A 22,892-nucleotide genomic window follows, 5' to 3' on the forward strand; every position below is an offset into this window, starting at 1 on the left:
AACTTAATAGTTATTTAGTTTCTTTGGGGGGGGGGGGTAAAATTAGATATTGACACTTTACTGTTTTTCTCGACTTGACTTATTTAAACTCGTAACGTTTTAGTAAAACACAAACTTAAACCACATTCTTGAAATGACACTGATGTTATCATCACATACATTACACATACACACAAAAAGTTAAAATTTTTGGAACAAAGTGTTACTAACCAACAACATAATGTAGCAAAACAAATCATACTGCATGCTCTAAACAAAGCATAGATAAACATTAAACAAGTGTAATAAAGTCATAACAACAATATAGCACACTAAAACATAAAGTCGAGAGAGAATAACACAATCTTGTTGACACATCAAAATGATACCTAGACAAAGAACACACTTGTTGAAGGCAATACTAACAACATTGTCAAAGGAATCCAAATAGATTGTAAAATCCCCGGTGCATTGTACTTGAGAGCATGTGATCCCAACAGAGAAGTAGTTGTAGCCGATGATGGTGATGTTCCTCCGGATGTTGGAGGAACGATCGTAGCGTTGTTGGTGAATATGGCAGCATCAGTTGAATTTGATGGTAACTTCAACAATTCTGTTATGCATTTATTTCAAGACATTATTAATATAGAAGTATAAAGTAAATTGTAATAAGGTGAAGGGTATAGATATGATATGAAACTACTGTTGATGGTCACACAAACAAGTCCTCTAGTAGAGGTGCACAAACCGGTTTAAAACTTAAAACCGGTTCTGTTTGATTAACAAAAGTCAAAACCGGTTTATGATCAGTTTCGGTTCAGGTTGAAACCGGTTTCTTGACGAAGTTGCGATCGGCTCGGTTCGTGTTTTGACCGGTTTTGGGGGAGAAAATTACAAACCAGTTCCAAACCTATGGTTTCAATCGGTTCCAAACAGGTTTCTACATAATCGGTTTCAAAGCGGTTTGGTTTCGGTTCAATTTTAGGGTCGGGCCGGTTAACCGGTTTATTTGCCCGCCTCTATCCTCTAGCATATCAAAAAGACTTACGATATAAATGATCAAGGGCATAGGCATCCTTTAAGGAATGGATTCAACCGAACCCGTTAAAAAAATTTTTAGTGTTATATATTCGTTTATTTCGACATAACATCCGTATAAATTTTGACATCGAACCCGTAAAGTTTACACCGAACCCACCCTTAGAAACGTTGGGATCAAACATTAACCCACATTTAAATTAAAAATAATTTGATTTTTGAAAATTTTTTGTAACTTAACCCGAACTGGTTTGCCAGACTAGATAGAAAAACCGAATGTGAGTGACAGACATTCAATCATCTGTCCATCGAAAATTTTTAAATCCATAGATATGATTTTACCAAATGGGTTTGTCACAAGATGTTAGATTTGGATACAAAAGGTTGTCTATGTGAATGTGATCAAACCAAATGTCATTCTTTTGTTATGATCCACAACTACTACACTTTTATTGACAACATAGAGTCTATTTTTCTTTTCTCAAAATTTTGAAGGTGGCAACTTTAGAGGTTCAAAGAATAAAACACAATTAAATCACACAAACACAATTATAATACAATTAATTGTAAAGTTCTCTTATCATTCATAACTAATACATATCTAAAAGATGTATTAGTTATGAATGATAAGAGAACTTTAAATGTATTATGTATCACCTCACATTTTAAATAACTCAGTATCTCATAAACATATACGATTTAACTAAATTTCCCAAGATATCACAAGAATTGATATAGTTTATTTATCCACGTTATATATGATATAGTTTCACTCCCCCTTATACGAACAAATATTATCTCGACCTCTTGTAGCTCTAGGTCATGTTATAGCTACACCATCCCATTTGATTTCACACCATCAAACAACCATCTACAAAACACTCAGATGGTCGTTTTGATTTAAAAAAAAATAGAGTCAAACTTTGAAAAATGAAAACAACTGGTTAGAACAGTTGTTTGAACAATATCCAAACAACCATTCTGACCATAAACGGTCTAATTTTAATTTTATGTTTTTGTCTGACGGTCATCCGTCTTCTACATGGATGACCACATGACATGTGAAACAATATAATATTAGAGGTCAGACGGTGCGTATATAGCTGACCCCTTTAAGTTAACACATGTTTATTTAACAACACTTACTAAAAAAACAAAAGTAACATAATTAATAAAGAAAATAATACTTACTTGGACAATCACTTATGTTAGCATTAGCAATCTGGCAAGCCGAAGACAACTGAAGCAACCTACTCTCTTGAACATTAATCTTCTTCAACATCGGATTCGTACCGTTATGAATCTGTTGTATCAAAAAACACAAACATGCCGGATTACTGTCTTTCATTTCCTTAACCGAATCACAACACTTCTTATGTGGTGTCTGGTCTTTACCCGTTGCAAAATCGACACATGTCATCATAACCGTTAGTTTCGATGCGCATTGTTGCATTAACGACGGTTCTACCGCCTTAACACCACCATATGCCACCATCCACACCACCAAAATAAACCACTTGTTGTACATTATTTTTGTGTGTGTAACAAAGTAGGGTTTGTTGATATTTTATGTGTGTACATAAAGAAGTGGTTGTTGCATGAAGTAATGGTAGAGCCAGTAGGTTGGTGTCCATTATTTATTTGTATTCACTATATAGTATATATGTTGTTATTAATAACTTTGATGAGTTGTCACTTAATTAGACTTTTTTTATGTAAGTAGATATTTAGTGTTTGAGGAGCTAGGGTAGAGGTCTAGAAACCGGTTTAAAACTTAAATTTGGTTTGGGGTGAAACCGGTTTGGTTTGGTCAACAAAAGTTAAAACATATTTGTGATCGGTTTTGGTTCGGGTTGAAACGGGTTTCTTGGTCATGTTATGATCAGCTTCTGTACGGGTTTTGATCGATTTCGGCTCAGGTTTTGACCGGTTTTTGTCCGGTTTCGGTTTGGTAAACCGGTTTTGGTTGAGGAAATTACAAACGGTTCCGAACCTACGGTTTCAATCGGTTCCAAACCGGTTTCTACATAAACGGTTTCAAACCGGTTCGATTTTTGGATCAGTTCGGTTAATCGGTTTATTTGCTCACCTCTAAGCTGCGCTAGGATACATTGTCCAGTCTTTTTTCTCACCTTTAATGCAACAACTCACTAGAATTGTTCACGCATTGTTAAGTCATGATGTTCGAGATACTGCAAGGTCTAGAGTTCGTGTACCTAGAAATCGTTAAGTTGCACATGATTGTTTCATACGAGATTACTTACATGAGGTTCCAAGATATGGTGATGAGATTTTTGGTAGACGGTTTTAGATCTGAAGAGACCTATTGTTTTGAATAGTTGGTGATATGGAGTGAAATTTCGAATTTTGTTGAATCGATTAGGATGCTATATGGATGAAGAGTTTTACGTCATTACAGAGATGCACATTGGTTATACATCAACAAGCGTAAGGAATCCTCCTAACACGTATGATGAGTATTTAAATGTCTGAAAGTCTTTAATACTTTTTGAAAACGCGCTACCTGATCTCGTATTTAATAACATGTCATGTTAAGTATAAAGTTATCTAGTGTTAATGTGGTATGGTGTTTGAACTTTTATGGTGTGGCTTTAAATACTTACATATATTAGGTGATATTGTGATAGGTAGATGTAAAAAGTTGTTTTTAAAACAAAAGTCATCTATGTATGAATATGAACAAATAGGTTAAATTTTCTCCTCTTATTTATTGCTAACTGTATCTTTATCTATCACATATATATGCCAAATATCTAACAATTGATTTTTGAATCAACAGTAAATTTGCAACTAATACAAGAATAATTATTTATTATAAAACAGCTTAGTTATGTTTCAATCGTCAATAATGTTATTAATCTTTTATGAAATGATATGGTATATACTTTTTCGGTTGAAGTATTCTTAAGTTTTTGTAAAATAACAATACTGTTATGTTGTCTACACAGATTAAGAAAATTGTATTGTTAACATATAAAGTAGTTTATATGTTATGCAACATACTTATTGCTGTTGTAACTTGTTTAAACTTGATGAACCGAAAGCTATATTGTTGTTTTAAACCTGTTATGTTTGATTTTACAGATATTTTCTTTGTTTTTCTCGCCTTATTTTTTCCATCTAAATGTTACAAGAACCGAATTATTCTTTCATTGGTCGAGTTATCTATCGTCTATGATCTACCTATGTGTTCTTGATAGTCTTTTTTTTAGATTTTTCGATAGATGTATAATATTAAATTACCAAAACTAGGAACACCTTTCTTATTTAATAACTTTTTGGTAATTATATATTTTCAAAAAATAGTAATTATGCATATAAATTGAATTTTATAAATTAATACTTTATAATAATATTAAATATAAACAACTCTTTATTTAATACTTTTAATTTACATGTGCGTTATTAACGTGGTAAGGGTTCAAATCTCGTGAATCTTGTGAAATGTGACAAATATTTGATAGACTAGGATAGAGGTGCACAAAAAACCCGAACCCGGAACCGGACCCGAAATAAAAACCCGGAACCGGTTTTTATAATACCCGGGTTTTTAATACCCAAACCCGTACCCGACCCTACCCGTAGGGTACGGATAGGGTATGCATTTTGGCACTAAAACCCGAACCGGACCCGATTTGTACATGGTAATACCCGAAAACCCGAACCGGTTCCCGAAACCGGGTATTTCAAATACCCGATGTATACACGAAAAATACCTTAAAAATACCCGAAAAATACCCCTAAAAAATGCAAACTTTAAAAAAAATCCAATTTATACCCTAAAAACCCGGAGAAAAACCCGAAAAAACACGTAAATAGGGTTTTTTCAATACCTGATAATAGGGTATTCAAATACCCGGTTTTAGAATACCCGGTTCCGTACCCGACCTGAACCCGATGCATAGGGTATGGTTTTTAGAGAAAATACACTACCCGAACCCGACCCGATTATTACCAATACCCGGTCATACCCGTACCCGGTCATACCCGAACCCGGTTCTATACCCGAATCCGGGTATTTAGAAAACCCGATTTGTGCACCGATCCATTTTATGGGCTGGGCCTTATCTTTCCGACCAATGTTAATTTAGCGGAGCCTAAGCTAATTAGTAAAGCCTAAGGTTCTATGATGGGCTCTTATTGGTTATGAATGATTTGACTGTTCACTGTTGGGTCAACTTTGGGCCTAGACTCGTAAAAAACTTTAAAAAATATATATCATCCAGTTTGGACTTAGGAGGACCTAGAGGTGTGTAAACCGGGTATTTTTAAGGAATCGGAATCGTTTGGGTATGGTCAACTAAAGTCAAATTCGGGTCAGGTAGAAACCAGTTCGGCTATATTCGGATATTTAGCCGGGTTTTTTCAAGTTTCAGGTAGGGTCAGTTCGGGTTTTTGACCGGGTAAAGGTGAGGCCGGTCCCAGTGAGTCCAGGTCGGGTCCAATTCCGGGTACATGTCTGGAGAGAAACCCAATACCAGGTCGTACTCGCGGGACGGGTACATGTAGAAACCGATTTGGGGTCTGGTACATCGGGTTGGGTCTGAAAACGAGTATTTTGTGCACCTCTGTTTGGACCAATTATTCTTTTCCCACTTAATTTTTAATCGATGGTTTATGTATTTGTTCTTTTAAGAACAAAAAAACATTATTTCTATACGCTTAACCGAAAAAACTAATAGTTATCTACGCTGGGGAGCACCGGTGTAATCAGCTTGATAATGCTTATAAACCACTAAATATATACGAGTAACTAACTTTAAATTTACATTATTATCCACATAAGAATCATTAACCTCAACCATTATTAATGGAAAAAAAAACTTTTTTAACACTTTGTTATCATCGTTATGATATAAATTATTTGGTTTCCTCATCAACTACATTTAAGTATAATTATTATCATAAAATAAAATATCTATATTCTAATAAATGACTACCCATTTTTGCCACTTGTTATTCTTATAGCTCTTTTCATCTTTTTTTCAACTTTTCAATATTGATCCTTATATTTTAAGTCATTTCAATATATGAATTGAAGTTTATTTTTCTTGAATGTAAATCCTATTTGATTCATTCATTAACATTAATGGTGAAAGATAATAAAATAAGGAAATATCTTGAAGTTGCAGACCTATTAGAATAAAATTTTAAAATCATAGGTAATTAAAATCAAGGTAAAATATGTAACTTTTTTAAACTGAGATTTGAGCAACAACGCATAATTTTTTATATAAGATTGATTTCAAATTTGGATTTAAAATTTTCTCATATGTATTTGAACTCCGTAAAATGTGTATTTTCTTAATTTTCTCCAACCATTTTATATAAATATTGCAAACATGAAGAATACATTTTATATATATCTCGGTGTTTAGCATTAAATAATTGAAGTTGAATATTATAATTATAATCCATATGAATAACGATTTACCATATGAACTATCTATCATTTATTTATATGACTTTTTTGTGTGGTATAAAAGGTTAGCAACAAGAAGATTAAAATTTAGTTTTCAACATTTTCTTTCATAACTCAAGACAAAAATGCTTCAGAAACGCATATTTTATGATTTGATTTATACTTTTTATACATTCAAATATATTTAATTTAATATGCTTTATAATCAAATTACTTAATTAAAAGCATTCAAATTTTTAAACAAAAAAATCTGTTTCGATTCATTTCCACTATTTTCGCTTTTCAAAAATCATTTAGGATATGAAAACCTAGAATATCGTTTTCATCGGTTATTTAAATTATTTCAATATTATATTAACTTAGTAATTTTATTTTTAGACAAATACAATGATTGAGGTTATGTTAGTGTTACACGTTGGGTTGTACATAATTAAAGTGTCTATTATAGTTTATATTCAAAATAATAAAGCTATATACAAATTATTATTTTTTTAAAAAAAAATTACTGTTATTTGAACATGGCTTTAAGGTTAGTATGTCTTTGTCATTTTTCATTCATATGAAATAAAACAAATCATTTTGTTATATTTAAATTTTGGGTTTTATATGTGTTATTGATTATACAATTGTTAATTTTAATATATAAAATTAATTAAAATTTGTCATATACAGAATATTAATAACAACAAATAATTTATCATGATTAATCAATTTCAGATTTTAAGAATAATTATATCATCAAAATTCAGGTAATTTTTTTTTTGGATAATCATTTATTTTTTTTTTTGATAAACATGAGCAAATGATCTCAAATGACATCATATATATTAATTGATAAAAAAGTATGTTATTTTATGTGTATGAATATTTTTTTATTAGTTTCATGAATATATATTATAATTTATCTAGGGTCGTGGTATGTACTTGAATAACCTTATTTGTCACGCAGACATCTATACATGGCTATATCAAGAGTTATAAACAGACATATATAAAGATTTTGATTTTAAATAAACGATGTATATTAACCAATACAATCACAAATGTAGTGTACAAGGAAAGTTTTACTCGCTCCATCCAATTAAAAGTGTCAATGTTTCTTTTTTTGTTTGTCCTATTACAAATGTCCACTTTCAAAATTTACTAGTCAATTTCCGAATTTACCCTTAAACACACACAATTAACATTAGTAACCAATATTGATGGACCCAATTTCCAAGGGCATTATTGTCATTCGGTAAGCAAGAAAAGTAATCATTCAATCTACCTTAAACTTTGTGTTTTTCAAACAATGACACTTCTAATGGGATGGGAGGAGTACTTATTTGTAACATATTTGTGTAATCTTAGTTATGTAATTTTCATATAAATTGTAATTGTATTAACAATATATGATTATTTTGTTGACTGTAATTCACTTAATGGTTAAACTTTAAAGTTTAAAATTTTCATTAATTATCCGTGTAATACACGGGCTTCAATCTAGTCTACAAATAAGATATGTACACATAGAATAAATTACAATAAAATAAAAATATTTAAAACTTACAGACATGTATACAAATATCTACAAAAGATTCTTTTATTTTCTCTCTCTCCTTAATTTCAAATCGTTAGGAATAGGGATGAGATCAGGACCGTATCGGTACTGACCGGTCCCGGTCCTGAAAATCACGGATTCTTGGTACCGGTACTGGTACCGAAATATTCGGTCCGGTACCGATACCGGTACGGGACCGGGACGGGTACCGGTATTTAAGGTAAAATTTCAGGAAATTTCAGGAAATTTCGGGAAATACCGGTCCTGTACCGTACCGGTACCGGTACCGAAACTCAAAACGTTGGTACCGATTCGGTACCGACGGTACCAAATCGGTACCGGTACCAACCGGTACCAGTCCCGAATTTACCCATCCCTAGTTAAGAATATTGAAATTATAAAACTTACTTTATATAACAAAGTTATATAACCATTAACATACTAATATCATGCTTTGGTTAAATAAGGCCATTAGTATCAGAATCAAAGTGTTCATAAACCGTTAAAACTAATTAAACTCTTAAATCGAAGCAAGTTAGCCGGTTTGACCAGTTTGATATACAAACGGCTTGTTTCACGTTTTAGCTGTGACGATTTATCTATATAATGTTTGATTCATTTTGAAACATGAAACTAACTATTAACAATTAATTTCTTAATTTTTGATTATTTCTCTCTTCAGAATATAACGTTATGTATGCGTGTTATAGCATAACTTATCTTTTATATTTTAACATGACTAACGATTTTTTTTTAACTAGGTTCAAGTTGTCAAAATCGAACAGTTAAACCGTCAAACTGGAAGGCCATCCAGGCTTAGTGTTTGGATTCATTATTCCCAAAATCGTGGATCCTTGATTCGACCTAAAACTTTATAAAACATTAAATTGTCAAATGATACTTTTTAAATGGCCAACGAATCTCCTAAATAGGCTATTGGCTTAATTCACCATATCGGAATACACTTGTCTTTCAATTCGGGAAAATTCATCACCCAAGGCCAATGCCCGTGAACACTCGCCTGAAGGTTAGTGCGGTGATCGTTTAGTTCAATGATCAAACGCATTAATGTCACATACTCACCTGGTCTTCATCATCACCCTGGTGCCGCTGAAACTTCATGTTAGGGGCATGAATAAAACCGAATCACATGAAACAACAAGTCTACCTCTAACCACCGTAACACCAGCTCATTGGTTGTAAAATGATCATAAACTATGTATATCGTGTATTATTAGAGCAAATATATAAATCTAAAATATCCAAACTCTTAAAAATATATAATTAAATAAAATATACTAATTTCAAATGTCATTACATTTGTTTTACTTCCCACTTCGTCACAACTTCCCATCCTCACCTCTCCATGTTTTGTTATTTTTTGAGGTTAATATTCTCCTTGATCTATTTCCTAATATACTAACGTTTATAAATCATGATTTATAAATCATGATTCAAATGATGTACAATAATAATAAAGTATAGAACATTAACAAAATGAAATTAATATTGAATAGTGTGGCATGCAATTTTGATACTATTAAATTACCCCTTTCTAAGGAATAAACGAATTTAATAATTATGTCACAATATTAAATCTAAAAAAGAGCTACGTGGAGGCACGTAGTCTGTCACGAAGCCCCATAACCAAAAGTGTTAATAATTCTTTTGAAAAATCTATAATAACAATAATTAACAATAATATGTGTCTTCTTCGTGTCCCGTCATGGATTCGACACTTCACCATATTAGATTTTCTTTATTTCTCAATTGCTTTATTACTGTTTAATTTAATAATAATAACGGTACTTATAATTTAAAAATAAAAAAAATTTCCTAAACTAGTCATTTTTTACCAAGGTTTTTCAATTCTAGATCAAGACCAAAACAAATTTCCAAATTAGCCATATTATTCAGTCGGATCCGACCAAAACACTAATTGATCAGACTGAAGTTGTAGCTTGTCACAACGCGCCACGTTGCCTGATGTTATGTCGAATCCGACGTTTTAAGATTATGGCCGACCAATTAATTGGAAGAACCATCGGAGGAGAAGACAGTCGGCTCCGACGGGAACAATGTCTGAACAGTCATATCTAACTGTCTAATTTGTCCAACGAATCCTAAATTTTTCAATTCAGGGGGTTTTTTGATTTTGTACTCTAGAGTGAAATTGAACACTATATTGTGTTCTCCTCAAAAAACTAAACGATTTGCATTATTTATTTGCTTAATATTGTGAAGAAATACGAAAAATGGAGAGGTTTAAGATTTGAGAGGTAGAAGATGAAGAATCCAGTCGAACCCACTAAAATTCAGTCGGATATGACCGAATTTTAAGAAATTCGGTCGGATCCATTAAACGTTGACACGTGGCGAGATTTTAAAGGTCTAAAAATTCAGTCGGATCAGAAATGATTTTAGTCGGACGTGACATAATTTTTTTTGCTAGTTTGGGTAATTTGTTTGGTCCTGGGCTTTACGGAAAGCCATGGTCAAAAATGGTTATTTTGAAAAATTTCCCAAAAACGTATAATATGTCACGATCAATATATGTTACTCGATATTATACGTATGTGTTTTAATGTTTAGTTAAAGATTATGCTAAAAAGTTTTGATGGAAGGCACCTACTGGTCACTCTAATTAAGAGTTAGATTCAATAATATTACACAGCAAAGAAACCGTATATTTGTTGTCCTAGATCGAAGAATGTTGGATAACGCTCGTCAAGTTATGTTCGTGACAAGCAATACCAAAGTGGGTTCTACCCTTCGAAACTATATGGCGCGTTCATATTCTCTCAATATACCAAATGAGGTTGCGAGGTGATGAGAATTTTGATCGGGAAAGGTGGCTTATTTTCGTGTGTCAAGCACTCAAGCTATGAGCGAGATCATTATTGAATAGTGTCAAGAGGAGTGCATGAACACTTGATTGAGCAAATATTTGGTGTTCATGTTCATTTGTTTAAAAAATGAATATCTTCGTGTTCGTTTATTTAAAATCTAAAGAACAGTTTATGAACATCAACGAACAAACAAAGATGAACATACTTAAATGAACACAAACATAGGACAAACTTAAATGAACACAATGAAACATAAACAAACATATATGAACAAAAAATAAATGAGCATATACAAACGTTCACGAATATACATGAGCGAACGAAACATGTGGTCATGTTCATTCGTTTAATTAAATGAACACAAACTTTTTATTCATATTCGTTCGTTTATTAAACAAACGAACTTTAGGCTGAACATTCGGTGCTATGTTAAACCATAATCTATACAGTTAATGATTTACAAGATTATCTTTTAAAAGTTACTTATTTACTTTTTACATAAACTAATACACCATTGGTGCAATTTTCTTCAAACATAATATCTAAAAAATGGGTGAATAAGTCATGCAAGTGACAATGTGTCGTTGACTAATGATGTTGACGCCGTTACCTTCCTTTGACGTCGTCTATACCCACACGACCATCATAAAAACCCAAATCTCAGATCTTCAACATTCAAAAACCCTTCAAACTGAAAAACAACAATATATACCTCCCCATCCTCAATATCTAGTATCCAGTTATCCTCTATCCACACCACCACCATCATAAACCCCCAATTCTTAGATCTGCACTTTTACTCCCACCAACCGGAACAATAACATCATGAAAACTAATAATAATAATAATAATATTATCCTCCCAGAAAGGAGAGTGTTCCTGGCACTCTCCTTCATCGCCTTCCTGGCAGGCACTTTCCTCATCTTCACTTTCATCAACACCTCCACCTCCCGCTTCTTCTGCACCCAACCCGACTCCACATTCCACTCCAAACCCGACCCCATCCAACTCAAATCCATCCTCCACTACGCCACGTCCCGCATTGTCCCACAACAATCATTCTCCGAGATAACCGTATCGTTCGACGTGCTTCGAGCCATTGGCCCGTGCAATTTCTCGTGTTCGGTCTCGGTCATGACTCGTTAATGTGGGCGTCGTTTAATAGCCAAGGGAAAACGATGTTCCTTGAAGAGGACCCCACGTGGGTCCAGACGGTGTTGAAGGATGCGCCCGAGCTTCGGGCTGGGTTGTTAAGTATCGGACGAAGTTGTCCGAAGCGGACGAGCTTATGAAGACTTATAAGTCCGAACCGGAGTGTGCCCCGGGGAAGGGGTATATTAAAGGGAATGATAAGTGCGGGTGAGTAGATATTATTATTATTATTATTATTATTATTATTAATGTTTGTATATTTAGAAGATAATGTGATTATATGCAAATGGGTTACGGGCAAGGTGCACAAACTGGTTTAAAACTTAAAACTAGTTTGGTTTGGTCAACAAAAATCAAAACTGGTTTATGATCGGTTCCGGTTTGAGTTAAAACCGGTTTCTTACTATGTTACGATTGTTTTCGGTTCGGGTTTTGATCGGTTTTGGTTCGGTTAACCCGTTTGGAACCGTTTTTTATGGAGAAAATTACAAACCGGTTCCAAACCGATGGTTTCAATCGGTTCCAAACCGGTTTCTACATTATCGGTTTCAAATCGGTTTGGTTTCGGGTCGGTTCGGATAACTGGTTTACTTGCCCACCTCTATTTAATACGGAGGTGGACAAATAAACCGGTTAAGCGCGTTGACTTTAAAATCAAACCGAAACCGATTATGTAGAAATCGGTTTGGAACTTACTGAAATCGTATGTTTGAGACCGGTTTGTAAATTTTTTCCATCAAACCCGGTTAACCGAACCAGAACCGGTCAAAACCGAACCGAAACCGATCGCAACTTGGTCAAGAAACTGGTTTTAACCCGAACCGAAACCGCTCATAAACCGGGTTTGACTTTTGTTGACAAAACCTAACCGGTTTCAACCCAAACCGATTTTGAGTTTTAAACTTGTTTGTGCACCTCTATGATATTTATATATGATACAAAATTGGTAAAGTTTTATAAATGGTACAAATTTTCAGTAAAGTTGTATAAATGGTATATATTTATAATTACAAAACTGGCATAAATTTTGCAATTTTTTATACTTCAAATTTATATATACAAAATTGTTATATAAGTCAGTTTCATTAATTTCATACTCGTATAGCTTTTTTTCCCACATATCATAAGAATGTAATAATAAGTATAGCTTATTGTAATAATGCATAAGATACAAATGTCACATATAATGCCAGTTTTAGTAAAGTTATGAGTTGTAGGACTCTTTGGGACCATGTTGAAATTGGCTTGTATAAAGCGTTTATTTAATTTTATTTGAGCCATTATAGATTTTTAAACATATCATACGACTCGTATAAAACACGAATCACATATCAGTTAGGTGCTGTTTGTTTTTGCAGACATAAACTGTCTGCAAGCTGATTTCATCTGTTTTCATGTCTGCAACTGAAGATGTGGTCTGAAGATCTGCAAGCTGAAAATATAAGACTGTTTGTTTTTATAAGCTGATACTGTCTGCATAACTGTCAAACTTATCTCACAAGATAGAAGTCATTTATTCAAGTTACATAGAAAATATAATAATAAAATTGTGGCGGCGGACGGTGGGTAGTGGCGATGGATGGTGGTGGTGGACAGTGGGTGGTGGTAATGGACGGTTTTGGTGGGTGGTGGACGGTGGTAGTTGACGGTGATGGCGTCCGACAGTGGGTGGTGGTGGTGATGAACGGTTGTGGTGGGTGGTGGACGGTGGTGATTGGTGGTGGCTGTGATGGATGGTGGTGGTGGTGGTGGTGGTGGCGGACGATGGGTAGTGGTGGTGGATGCTGGTAGTGGCGGCGGACGGTGGGTAGTGGCGGTGGATGGTGGTGGACGGTGGCAGTGGGGGATGGTGGTGGCGGCGTACGGTGGGTGGTGGTGGCGGACGGTGGTGGGAGGAGTGGATGAGAGGGTGGCTTCAAAGGGATAAGAGTATGATTTTTTTGCGAAGATGTTTTAAGCAAGATTTCTTTGCTTTTCTTTTAAGATGAAAGAAGATAACTTAAGATCTGTTTTAAGAAAAAAAACAAACAGTCTTCAAGGGTAATGTCTGCGCGCGTGCAGACATTAGCTCCCTTGAAGATGTTTGAAGAAAAAACAAACACCCCCTTAGTTTCCGTAAAGCTAACGAGATATATGATTTTTGTATACCATCTTAAAACGGCTCGTATAAAACATATTTTTTTTTTAAATTTGATTCGAGCATGTATAACTTTTTGTCACATATCATACGATCCATCAAAAACACCAATGGCACATTTGTCAGTTTTAGTAAAATTATACGAGTTGTTTGACTTTTGTAGACCATCTAAAATGGGCTTTGTGTAAAACATTGTTTTTTTTTTCATTTCATTCAAACCCGTATCATTTTTTTCACATATAATAGGCCCGGTCGAATACACAATGGCATATCATTTGGTTTCAATAAAGTTATACAAGTCGTATTATACTTTTTTTATTCACAATAGCTTTGATAACCTCTTCTACATATCATGTGGGTCGTATAAAGCTACACGGGCTCATACTCTCATAAAAAATGTCAGCGGGTGTGTAAATAATATGTCAGTATATTCATACGATAAACGAAAATTACACGAAATTTTTTTTTTCAATTTCAAGGCTAGCACTCACGAGTTTGCCCAATGAAGTGTACGAGACGGAATGGGACATGATAATGGTGGATGCACCAAGAGGTTACTTCGCAGAGGCGCCAGGACGAATGGCTGGCTAGGAATAGAAAGAAATCCGGTGTGACCCATGTATTTTTGCACGATGTTAATAGGAAAGTTGAGAGAGCTTATGCCAATGAGTTTTTGTGTCAAAAATATTTGAAGCATTCGGTTGGACGGGGCCGGCGAGTAACATGACCGGCAGTAACGACGGCGCTTGGTTCTGCTAAGTATTTTTTTTTGTTTTTGTATTTTATTTATAATTTTTAATGTATTTTTTTCACATCGTTATACCATTTACCTTGTTACTTTTTAAAAAAAAATAATATTTACTTTTTATTTCATGAAATGAGTTCTTATAGCTACAATTAGAAAAGTTGTTACGGTAACGCATAAATCTCATATCGGTCATGAATAAAAGAGATGTCAAGACTCCATCTCAATCCGTATGATTTCTAAAAAATATTTTTTTAAAAACTTTGTTTAATCTTTAAAAACTTCAAACATCTTATTCTAAATCTCCATCCATATATTACCTACAAAAACTTATTTTATTGTTTTTCTTGAATTTATACATTTACAAAAATATATAGACTGATGAGTAGTCATTATCTATATATAATGGGCGGTATTACTTTTAATATATATATTTTTTTTATTATAGAGATTTCATTAAAGTGAAGTTTTGGGAGTTTTTTTATTTCTTATAATTATACTATACAGAAAAAAATATAATTTTAGAAGTTTTTACTCATAGCAATAACAATACAAATCTAGGAATTACTCTAAAAGACTAAAAGTAGAGAATACTAGTTGATACTAAAATTAAATTCCTAAAGATATAAAGAATATTCTATAATTTTCTTTACTTTAAGTTTGCATGAGGTAAGGAATAAAAATGAGTAAATGTATAAAATCCAAATTTATGATTTATTTAAAGTTGTTCTTTTGTATAAAAAAAATTAAAAATCACACACAAACACTAATATATTTAATTTCAAGAAGAAGAACCAATAATATAACACACTTGACTTATTCATTCTTAAATGAGCATTTTAAATTTTAAATATAAATACAATAATCAATTTCTAGTTGATGGGCGTGACATGGGGAGAGAAAGCAACATGTTGCTGGCTTGAAACTTCCACTTTGTTTTTTTATAATTTCGTGTCACAAAATCTAAATTCGGTTAAAATCGAATAACCTGTGTTACAATAATCCTGAGTAGGCGTATCGCTAGTACCCAATTCACTGATAATTTTAGACTATTAGGCCAATTAATCGGTCAATGGTTAAATCCGGCCAAAATCAGGATTAATCGGACATAATTGGCATTTTCTGATGAGTTTATGGTCAAAATCGACGGTTTCCAGGGAGATTCCAACTAAAATTAGCGGTTTCCGACGAGATTTCAGCAAAAATCAGTGGTTTTCAGTGAGATTTCAATCAATTTCTGGCCAAAATGTGTTTGTGTATGTATAAAACCAAAAAAATTACATATAAAAAGGTGTGTGTGTATAAAACCAAAAGTTATTTAAGTTTTGTAATTAGCCAATTCAATTATAATTTTATTACAGTATTGTTTAACTCAACCCAACCGAACAACAAACAATTGTAAAAGAAGTTAAGAGAAAAAGCTCATTCGGATCACAACTTTAAAGTTTAAACTAGTTGAATTCAGTTCAGTTTGTTATTTATTTTGTCCGAAAAATTCTTCAAATAAAACAAAGATGATCGAATAAATCGAACCGATAAACATCCTTATATGTGGCTGGAAGAGTACAACCAGTCAACCACCAGGTTGGATTCACTACTAATAAAAATCATCTTTAAAAGATATTGATTTAGGGCAATGTAATTGCATGTTAAAAACCATTTACTTGCAATAAAAATCTTTTTATGAATACTTAATACACATCATAGTTTTTTTAACGGCCAATGAATCCTCTAACGGGTTGCTAACTAAACTCACCACATCAGCATACCGCCTTTCAATTTGGAGAAAACCCTCACATAATGTCAACGCCCGTGAACATCCGCTTAAAGGCACGTCAGTGCGGTGAGATAAAACTCGTTCAGTTCAAGGATCCAACTAGTGAATACCACAACTCGCCTAGTCTCCCATTATCACCATGCTTCCGCTGAACCTAAATGTTTTTTTTTTTTTTGGGGGGGGGGGGGTGGGGAGGGTATTAAAAACTAGATCATATAAAATACGAAGTCTCTTCCTTATCACTCTATCACCGGTTCATTTAAGGTTGGTTCATTTTCCATCACAAACATAATAATTGACTAATTGGCAGACCCAGTCATCCATAGACCATAGACTTAAAACTTTCATATTTATTTTAAAACTGATATTGAAATTTTCTCATAATATAATGAAAATTTAAGAATCTTCCTAGCAGTTTCATTGGTCAACAAATGTGGACACTTATTACCTCCATTCTATGTTGTTACACTTTTGTAATTTTCATATGTACTTGTATATAACTCTAAAACATGAACATGTTACAACTTACAAGCACACGGATATTATGAGAAAATAAATGTTTTATATACATGGTTTCAAATAGAACTGTGTTACAGAAAGAATTTCATCCTATCATCACTCCTCATAGCATTATAAACAGCTTGAACCTGTCAAAAAATTAGTGAGTCGAGTAGCAAATAAAAATAGATTCGGATAAAATTATTATTATTATTATTATTATTATTATTATTATTATTATTATTATTACCTGCCGTTGGTTTAGGTTGACCTGAAACATTTTCTACCTAACCTTTTAAAACTTTAATTTTTATTGAGTGTTTAATATAAATACAAGAAATATATAATTTGCGGTGTAATTTATGTAAGACAAAAATCTAACACGAAATTCACGTGTTAGGGTTTAGTCTAGATGGGCTCAGGTCAACTCTGGGTCAACCTAGCGGGTTGACCCGTTTAACCCATTTGTTTACTTTTTATTAAAATGTGTTTTTACAATAACTTAAAACTATTTAGACATTTTTTATGCCAAACTTTGAAAGTTTAAAAATAAGTTTGCATAGTTTAAATGTAACTACTTAGATAAAAATAAAATAAAATGTAAGCTTAGAATTTGAAAGCATTAATATGCAACAAAGATAAATAATTTCTTGTGTTACATATTTGTGTCAACCTATAACTACATGTGTCGCTTTTAGGTTTATGAGCGTGACACGATATTTGGGTTCATGTTGTGTCAGGTTCAATTATAATCTTTGTTTACGGACAATACAGTTTAGTAGGATGTATGCCTTAAAAGTACACTTTTTTGCAACTTTCAACCCGCTTGACTCGTTTCTATTTTATGCACACCTTTACGTGTTTGAATCGATTAGATAAGAAAATAAACCTGTTCCTTAGAAATGACTCGAACGGGTCCAATATTCACCGAGACATACTTCCCACCCGATGACACTCTCTTATGCACATAACCCTGCGGTCAAGCATACATTCATACGTTCATAACGAGTCGAGTTATGTAAAAGATACCCGAGCTGAATGTTTGTACCTGTGGGACCGGATGCTGAATAACCGACTCGACAGCAACTACCATAGACCGAACAAAATCATCGCCTCCGGACCCTATTGCTGTAAACTTTCTAGCACTTGGGTAAGTGTTTATCTGCTAAGTTCATAAAATCAGTTAACAAAAACATATGCAAGCCACATTCAATATTTACTAAGTTGCCAAGTTGAAAGTGAATATTGGGCTATATTAAGCCCGATTCAACGGGCTTCGGCCTGGTCCAGTGACCCATTAAAGTAGCATTGTTTGACATAAAAGCGAGGTTATTAACTTACTATGTAATAATAAAAATAAGAATAAGAATGGTCAATATTTGGGCTGTAAACGATCCGAACTAAACCGAACAAGCGTCGTTCATGTTTGTTCATTAAGATTTTATCGGATAAACAAAAGGTTCGTGAACAACTAACCGAACGATACGAACTTGTTCGTGTTTGTTAATTAAGCACATGTTCATTTAAACATAAACAAACAATAAACACAAAACATATGTTAACCAATAATGGTTTTTTAGCATTCATATGCTAATTTAGTTAATAATTTTGCTTAAATCTGTATGATAAGATTAAGAAAGTCATTAAAAAATATTAAATACCTTTAATGAACAAACAAACATAATGAACATATACGAACACATATCGAACAAACTTTCTTGTTCATGTTCGTTCACTTAATTAACTAACCAAACGAAATTCCTGGTTTATTAAACAAACTTTTCACCTAACAGTTCGCTGAATGTTCAGTTCATTTACATCCCTATAACTATTGGTACCTTTTCATTAAGAGTGAGCCACTCACTGGTTGAACCATCAATCGCTGTACTTCCATACACCATGTTATTATTATTATTTGTGTCTGAAACAAAATATATGTATACATAAAATTAAGGAACAACAAACACAAACATTTGAGCAATCATATTAAAATTTAAACCTATGGTTAAAAACTTAAATGTCATGAGTCATGACCTGATATAGTCTTCATATTCTCTACATTTTTTTCACAAACACGGTTACTCGAATTATCAATTCGTCTTCCCGAACAGAAATATTTATTGTTGTTGATGATTCTGCGCCTACATGTCGAATTTAATATAGGTGTTTGAACAGACGTGCGATCAAGCGAGATTCGACATGTCTTGTTGAGAATTAGAGCTTCGATTAACGACCTACGCGCCATTTTACAATGGATTTTTTTTAGCAAAATTATGATATTTTGATCAATGTTTTTTCTAACGGTTGATGAACATTTTCGCGCCAAAGAATGGATAAGAGACTTTGCAGGAAGTTTATTAATTGACTTTGAATTAACAAGTTACCAAAATGTTTTTTTCCCTGAAATTGTTAGACCCGTCATGTTTGTATTGTAAGACGTTGTCTTTTTTTAAAAAGTTATATTATGTCACGTGGCACATAAACCGTCAATACTATTTGTTGTGAGATGATGTTACTATCTTGTGTCCGACAATATTTATTGTGAGGCGACATCATTATAAGTGAGATCTGTGATATATATCGTAAGATCTTCTAGTGCTAATTGTGAGATCTGGCGGTATAATATGTGAGAACACACATTATTATTTGTGAGATTCGACGATATTATATGTGAGATCCGACTGTACAATATGTGAGATTAGACGGTATTATTTGTGAGATCCACCAGGTTATATTATGAGATTTGACAATATATGTGAGATTCGACTGTACAATTTGTGAAATCCGACGATTTATCTGTGAGATTCGACATTGTTACCTGTGAGATCCGACAACATAATCTGTGAGATCTTACAGTTTTACCCGTGAAATCCGATGTTTATATGTGATATCTAATGATATTAATTGTGAGTAGGCAGTGATCACTAGTTCAATCCTTGACTTGAACAAATTTTATCACACCATACTCTCATGGCTTCGAGGAAGTAGTCACTGACGTCGACGGCTTAGATAATGGTTTTACCTTGTTAGAAAACAAGTGTATCCTGATGTAATGATTTTCGTCATTAACTCACTTTAAGGATTTGTTAGCCGTTAAAAAAATGATATAATATACATTTTGGAGATTTTCCCTTCATTTTATTATGAAAAGACAATTTTACCCTTCTAGTTTTAGTGATACATTTGGTAACATGAACACAAACCAAATTCCCAAAATCCAAATCATAAACCCTAATTCCTAAATCCCTGAAGAAACACTAAATGTCCCCGGCAGATTACGGATAATTTTAGGGTTAAGTAGATGTTTCCCACGAGGGTTAGGTCTGGCAAAGATGGTTGTTCTTCTCGACCTGCAAAACAGACACCGTGAGCTCGTCACTGAGAAGGGGGGGGGGGGGTTCCTCCTTGTGACCACCCTCCGGCGTGAGAATCAGACTAGATTGCACTGAATATAAGTGTATATTGAGAGAAATAGCTAGAGAAGATAAGATGATGATACCGTTCCAAGGTGTTGGAGTATTTATAGCCGAAGGTAGGTTTCCAAGCAGGTACGGCCAGCTGTATATAATATTCCTTTTCCACCAACTACGGGCTACGTACGTGCCACGATGGGAGTTGGTGGGTAGGCAGCGGCTGATAGTGACATTTTGTACTGGAGCGTGCTCCTCCTCGTACTATTGTCGGTGAGTTGTCACCCTGTGATTAGTTCATGGGCTGCTTTTGTCAGATCTTGTCTATTTTGTCCATACCTTGGCAGGTATAGTACAAAAGATCTTCCAGAAGCGTACAGACTAGCTCTTTTAGGCGGGAATATTCCCGCCTTGCTCATTCTTTCCTCAGGTGACATTGCTGAAATATGAGTTAGTGCCTTATGCCTGTAGCCTTACTGTTAGTGCGGGTAGCCTTCCTTCTTGGCTTGTACCAACAGCTGCGGGAACAGGTAGGGTACTGTACCAAGGGAGGCTTTCCTGCGGGAACAGCTGGCTTACTGCGTGTAAGGTCTTCATCTCTGAGCATGGTGGGTCCTGCGGAACCAGCTGGTCTTTGCGCAGACGTACCTCTTCAAGGTGTGTCTTGCGGGTCCAACTGGGCTTTGCGGGGACCTACCTCTTCAAGTCCCCCTAGTCCATTGTTCTTCTCATGAATTGTTAATAAGTGAGGTGAACTTTTGGACTTTAAGCAAGGGGTTTTAAAGAGGGGTTTTTGTTTTTTAAGGTTTTCCGTGGGGATTCTTCCCGCAGTTTTCCTAATGTCACTTGCAGAAATTCCCAACTTTTCTGCCTGATCTTTGGTTATGATGCGGGTAGGTGTTTAACCTCTTCGCAAGTCGGGAGCGTTGAGTTTCACTTGTATAGATTCTTCTCGAGGTTTTGGTAGTTTTGGACATAGTGATCAGTTATGTTAAACCACCAATTCCACCTTGAAGCTTCAAACAATCTAGTTCTCAACGTTCCCGCCATGCGGAGGTGTTATTTCTTTTTCCGCAAGCATGGCCCATAAGATCCTTCTTGGGTTCAATTCCCTGCAAGTGCTGAGTATGTGAAGGGTTTCGCCTTGACACTGTACCCGCACTTGTCTTACGGTTCCTTGTTTTCCAAGGTATCTTGGCTTCAATTCCCTGCAAGTGCTAAGTATGTGAAGGGTTTCGCCTTGACACTGTACCCGCACTTGTCTTATGGTTTCTTGTTTTCCAAGGTAAGGGGGTATATTCCCTCTTATTTTGAATCTTTTTGAATCTTTCTGAAATTCGAAGAGTTGGTGAAAGGATAAGGACAGTCCAAACGGCTGAATGGACATTGGCGTCTTCTGACGGTTTCAGGACGTGCAGGAAGTTATGACGACGTGACAGCATGTGGTCAATCAGGACGCTTTTTCAGGCGCGTGTGCACGAGTTTCATGTCACGCGCCATCCTGACACCTGTTGCCAGCTTGCTTTATCCACACGTGTCGCCGTTTCATTGCACCTGCGCTCTCTCTCTCCTCCGCATTAAATTCATCGCATTCATTGCGATGAGTATATAAGGGGGTAGAGGGTGCATCTCATCCCATACCTTCACTTCACTCTTCTTTCCCTTTTAAGCGATTTTCGGTGAATACTTATCTTTTCCGTCGAGCATTCTCCTGAAATCGCTCTTTATCTAAAAAATGTCGTCTTCTACTCATGATCCCGAGGTAAACGTCGAGGAGTCCGATGTATACCTCGAGAACCCGACGTCCACGTCTGATAAGGACGATAAGAGTACTGCTGGCGAGTGCCAGTGTACTCTTTCTGTCGATTTATACCACTATATCGTCAAGAAGTTCATGCTCGAGCCTTATGAGCCTGAGTTTCCGGAGCCCCACCAGACGGTGTATGATGCCCCTAAGGGCAAGATAGGGGTTTACGCCTCGTTCTTCATATATGGGAATCTCAGATTCCCATTAACGAAGTTCGTATACCGTGTTTTGGAGAAACACGGTGTACACTTGACGGAGGTGCACTCGATGGTGATTGCTAAGGTTCTCCATTTTGAATAGGTGTGCCGCATTCTGGACATCGAGCCCCGCGTTGACCGCCTGATGACCTTCTACTCCTGGAGGTGCATCCAGGGTTGGTATACCCTGGTTACTCGGATCAAGGGGTTGAAGATTTGCGCTCCCGAGCGTAGTCTTCGTTCTTGGAAGCGGGAGTTTTTCTTCATCTCCGCTCGCGTCGTCCCCATCGCGATGATGTTCAAGAACGGGAGGGCGCTCC

At 34.8% G+C, this 22,892-nt stretch overlaps 2 protein-coding genes and 1 pseudogene across 3 annotated transcripts; 1 reads left to right on the top strand and 2 right to left on the bottom strand.

Moving 5' to 3' along the window:
- Positions 1-330: 330 nt before the first annotated feature.
- Positions 331-2,744, bottom strand: LOC143576389 (non-specific lipid transfer protein GPI-anchored 1-like). Its single transcript, XM_077060493.1, has 2 exons — positions 2,209-2,744; positions 331-592 (listed from the first exon to the last, which is right to left on the bottom strand). The coding sequence occupies exons 1-2, from the start codon at positions 2,543-2,545 to the stop codon at positions 369-371; spliced, it is 561 nt and encodes a 186-aa protein (XP_076916608.1). The 5' UTR covers positions 2,546-2,744; the 3' UTR covers positions 331-368.
- An 8,870-nt stretch (positions 2,745-11,614) lies between these two features.
- Positions 11,615-14,897, top strand: LOC143576391 (arabinogalactan O-methyltransferase 2-like; annotated as a pseudogene). Its single transcript, XR_013142937.1, has 2 exons — positions 11,615-12,208; positions 14,618-14,897. The product of XR_013142937.1 is annotated as an arabinogalactan O-methyltransferase 2-like (transcript).
- Positions 14,898-17,250: 2,353 nt separating this feature from the next.
- LOC143576382 (uncharacterized) lies at positions 17,251-19,059 on the bottom strand. The gene is made up of 4 exons (XM_077060485.1): positions 18,997-19,059; positions 18,207-18,320; positions 18,048-18,131; positions 17,251-17,307 (listed from the first exon to the last, which is right to left on the bottom strand). The coding sequence occupies exons 1-4, from the start codon at positions 19,057-19,059 to the stop codon at positions 17,251-17,253; spliced, it is 318 nt and encodes a 105-aa protein (XP_076916600.1).
- Between the last annotated feature and the right edge of the window lie 3,833 nt (positions 19,060-22,892).

The sequence above is a fragment of the Bidens hawaiensis genome, unplaced genomic scaffold (genome assembly GCF_021521415.1).
Source record: "Bidens hawaiensis isolate Kalapana, Puna unplaced genomic scaffold, B.hawaiensis_p1.1 tig00028088_1, whole genome shotgun sequence".
Lineage (NCBI taxonomy): Eukaryota > Viridiplantae > Streptophyta > Magnoliopsida > Asterales > Asteraceae > Bidens > Bidens hawaiensis.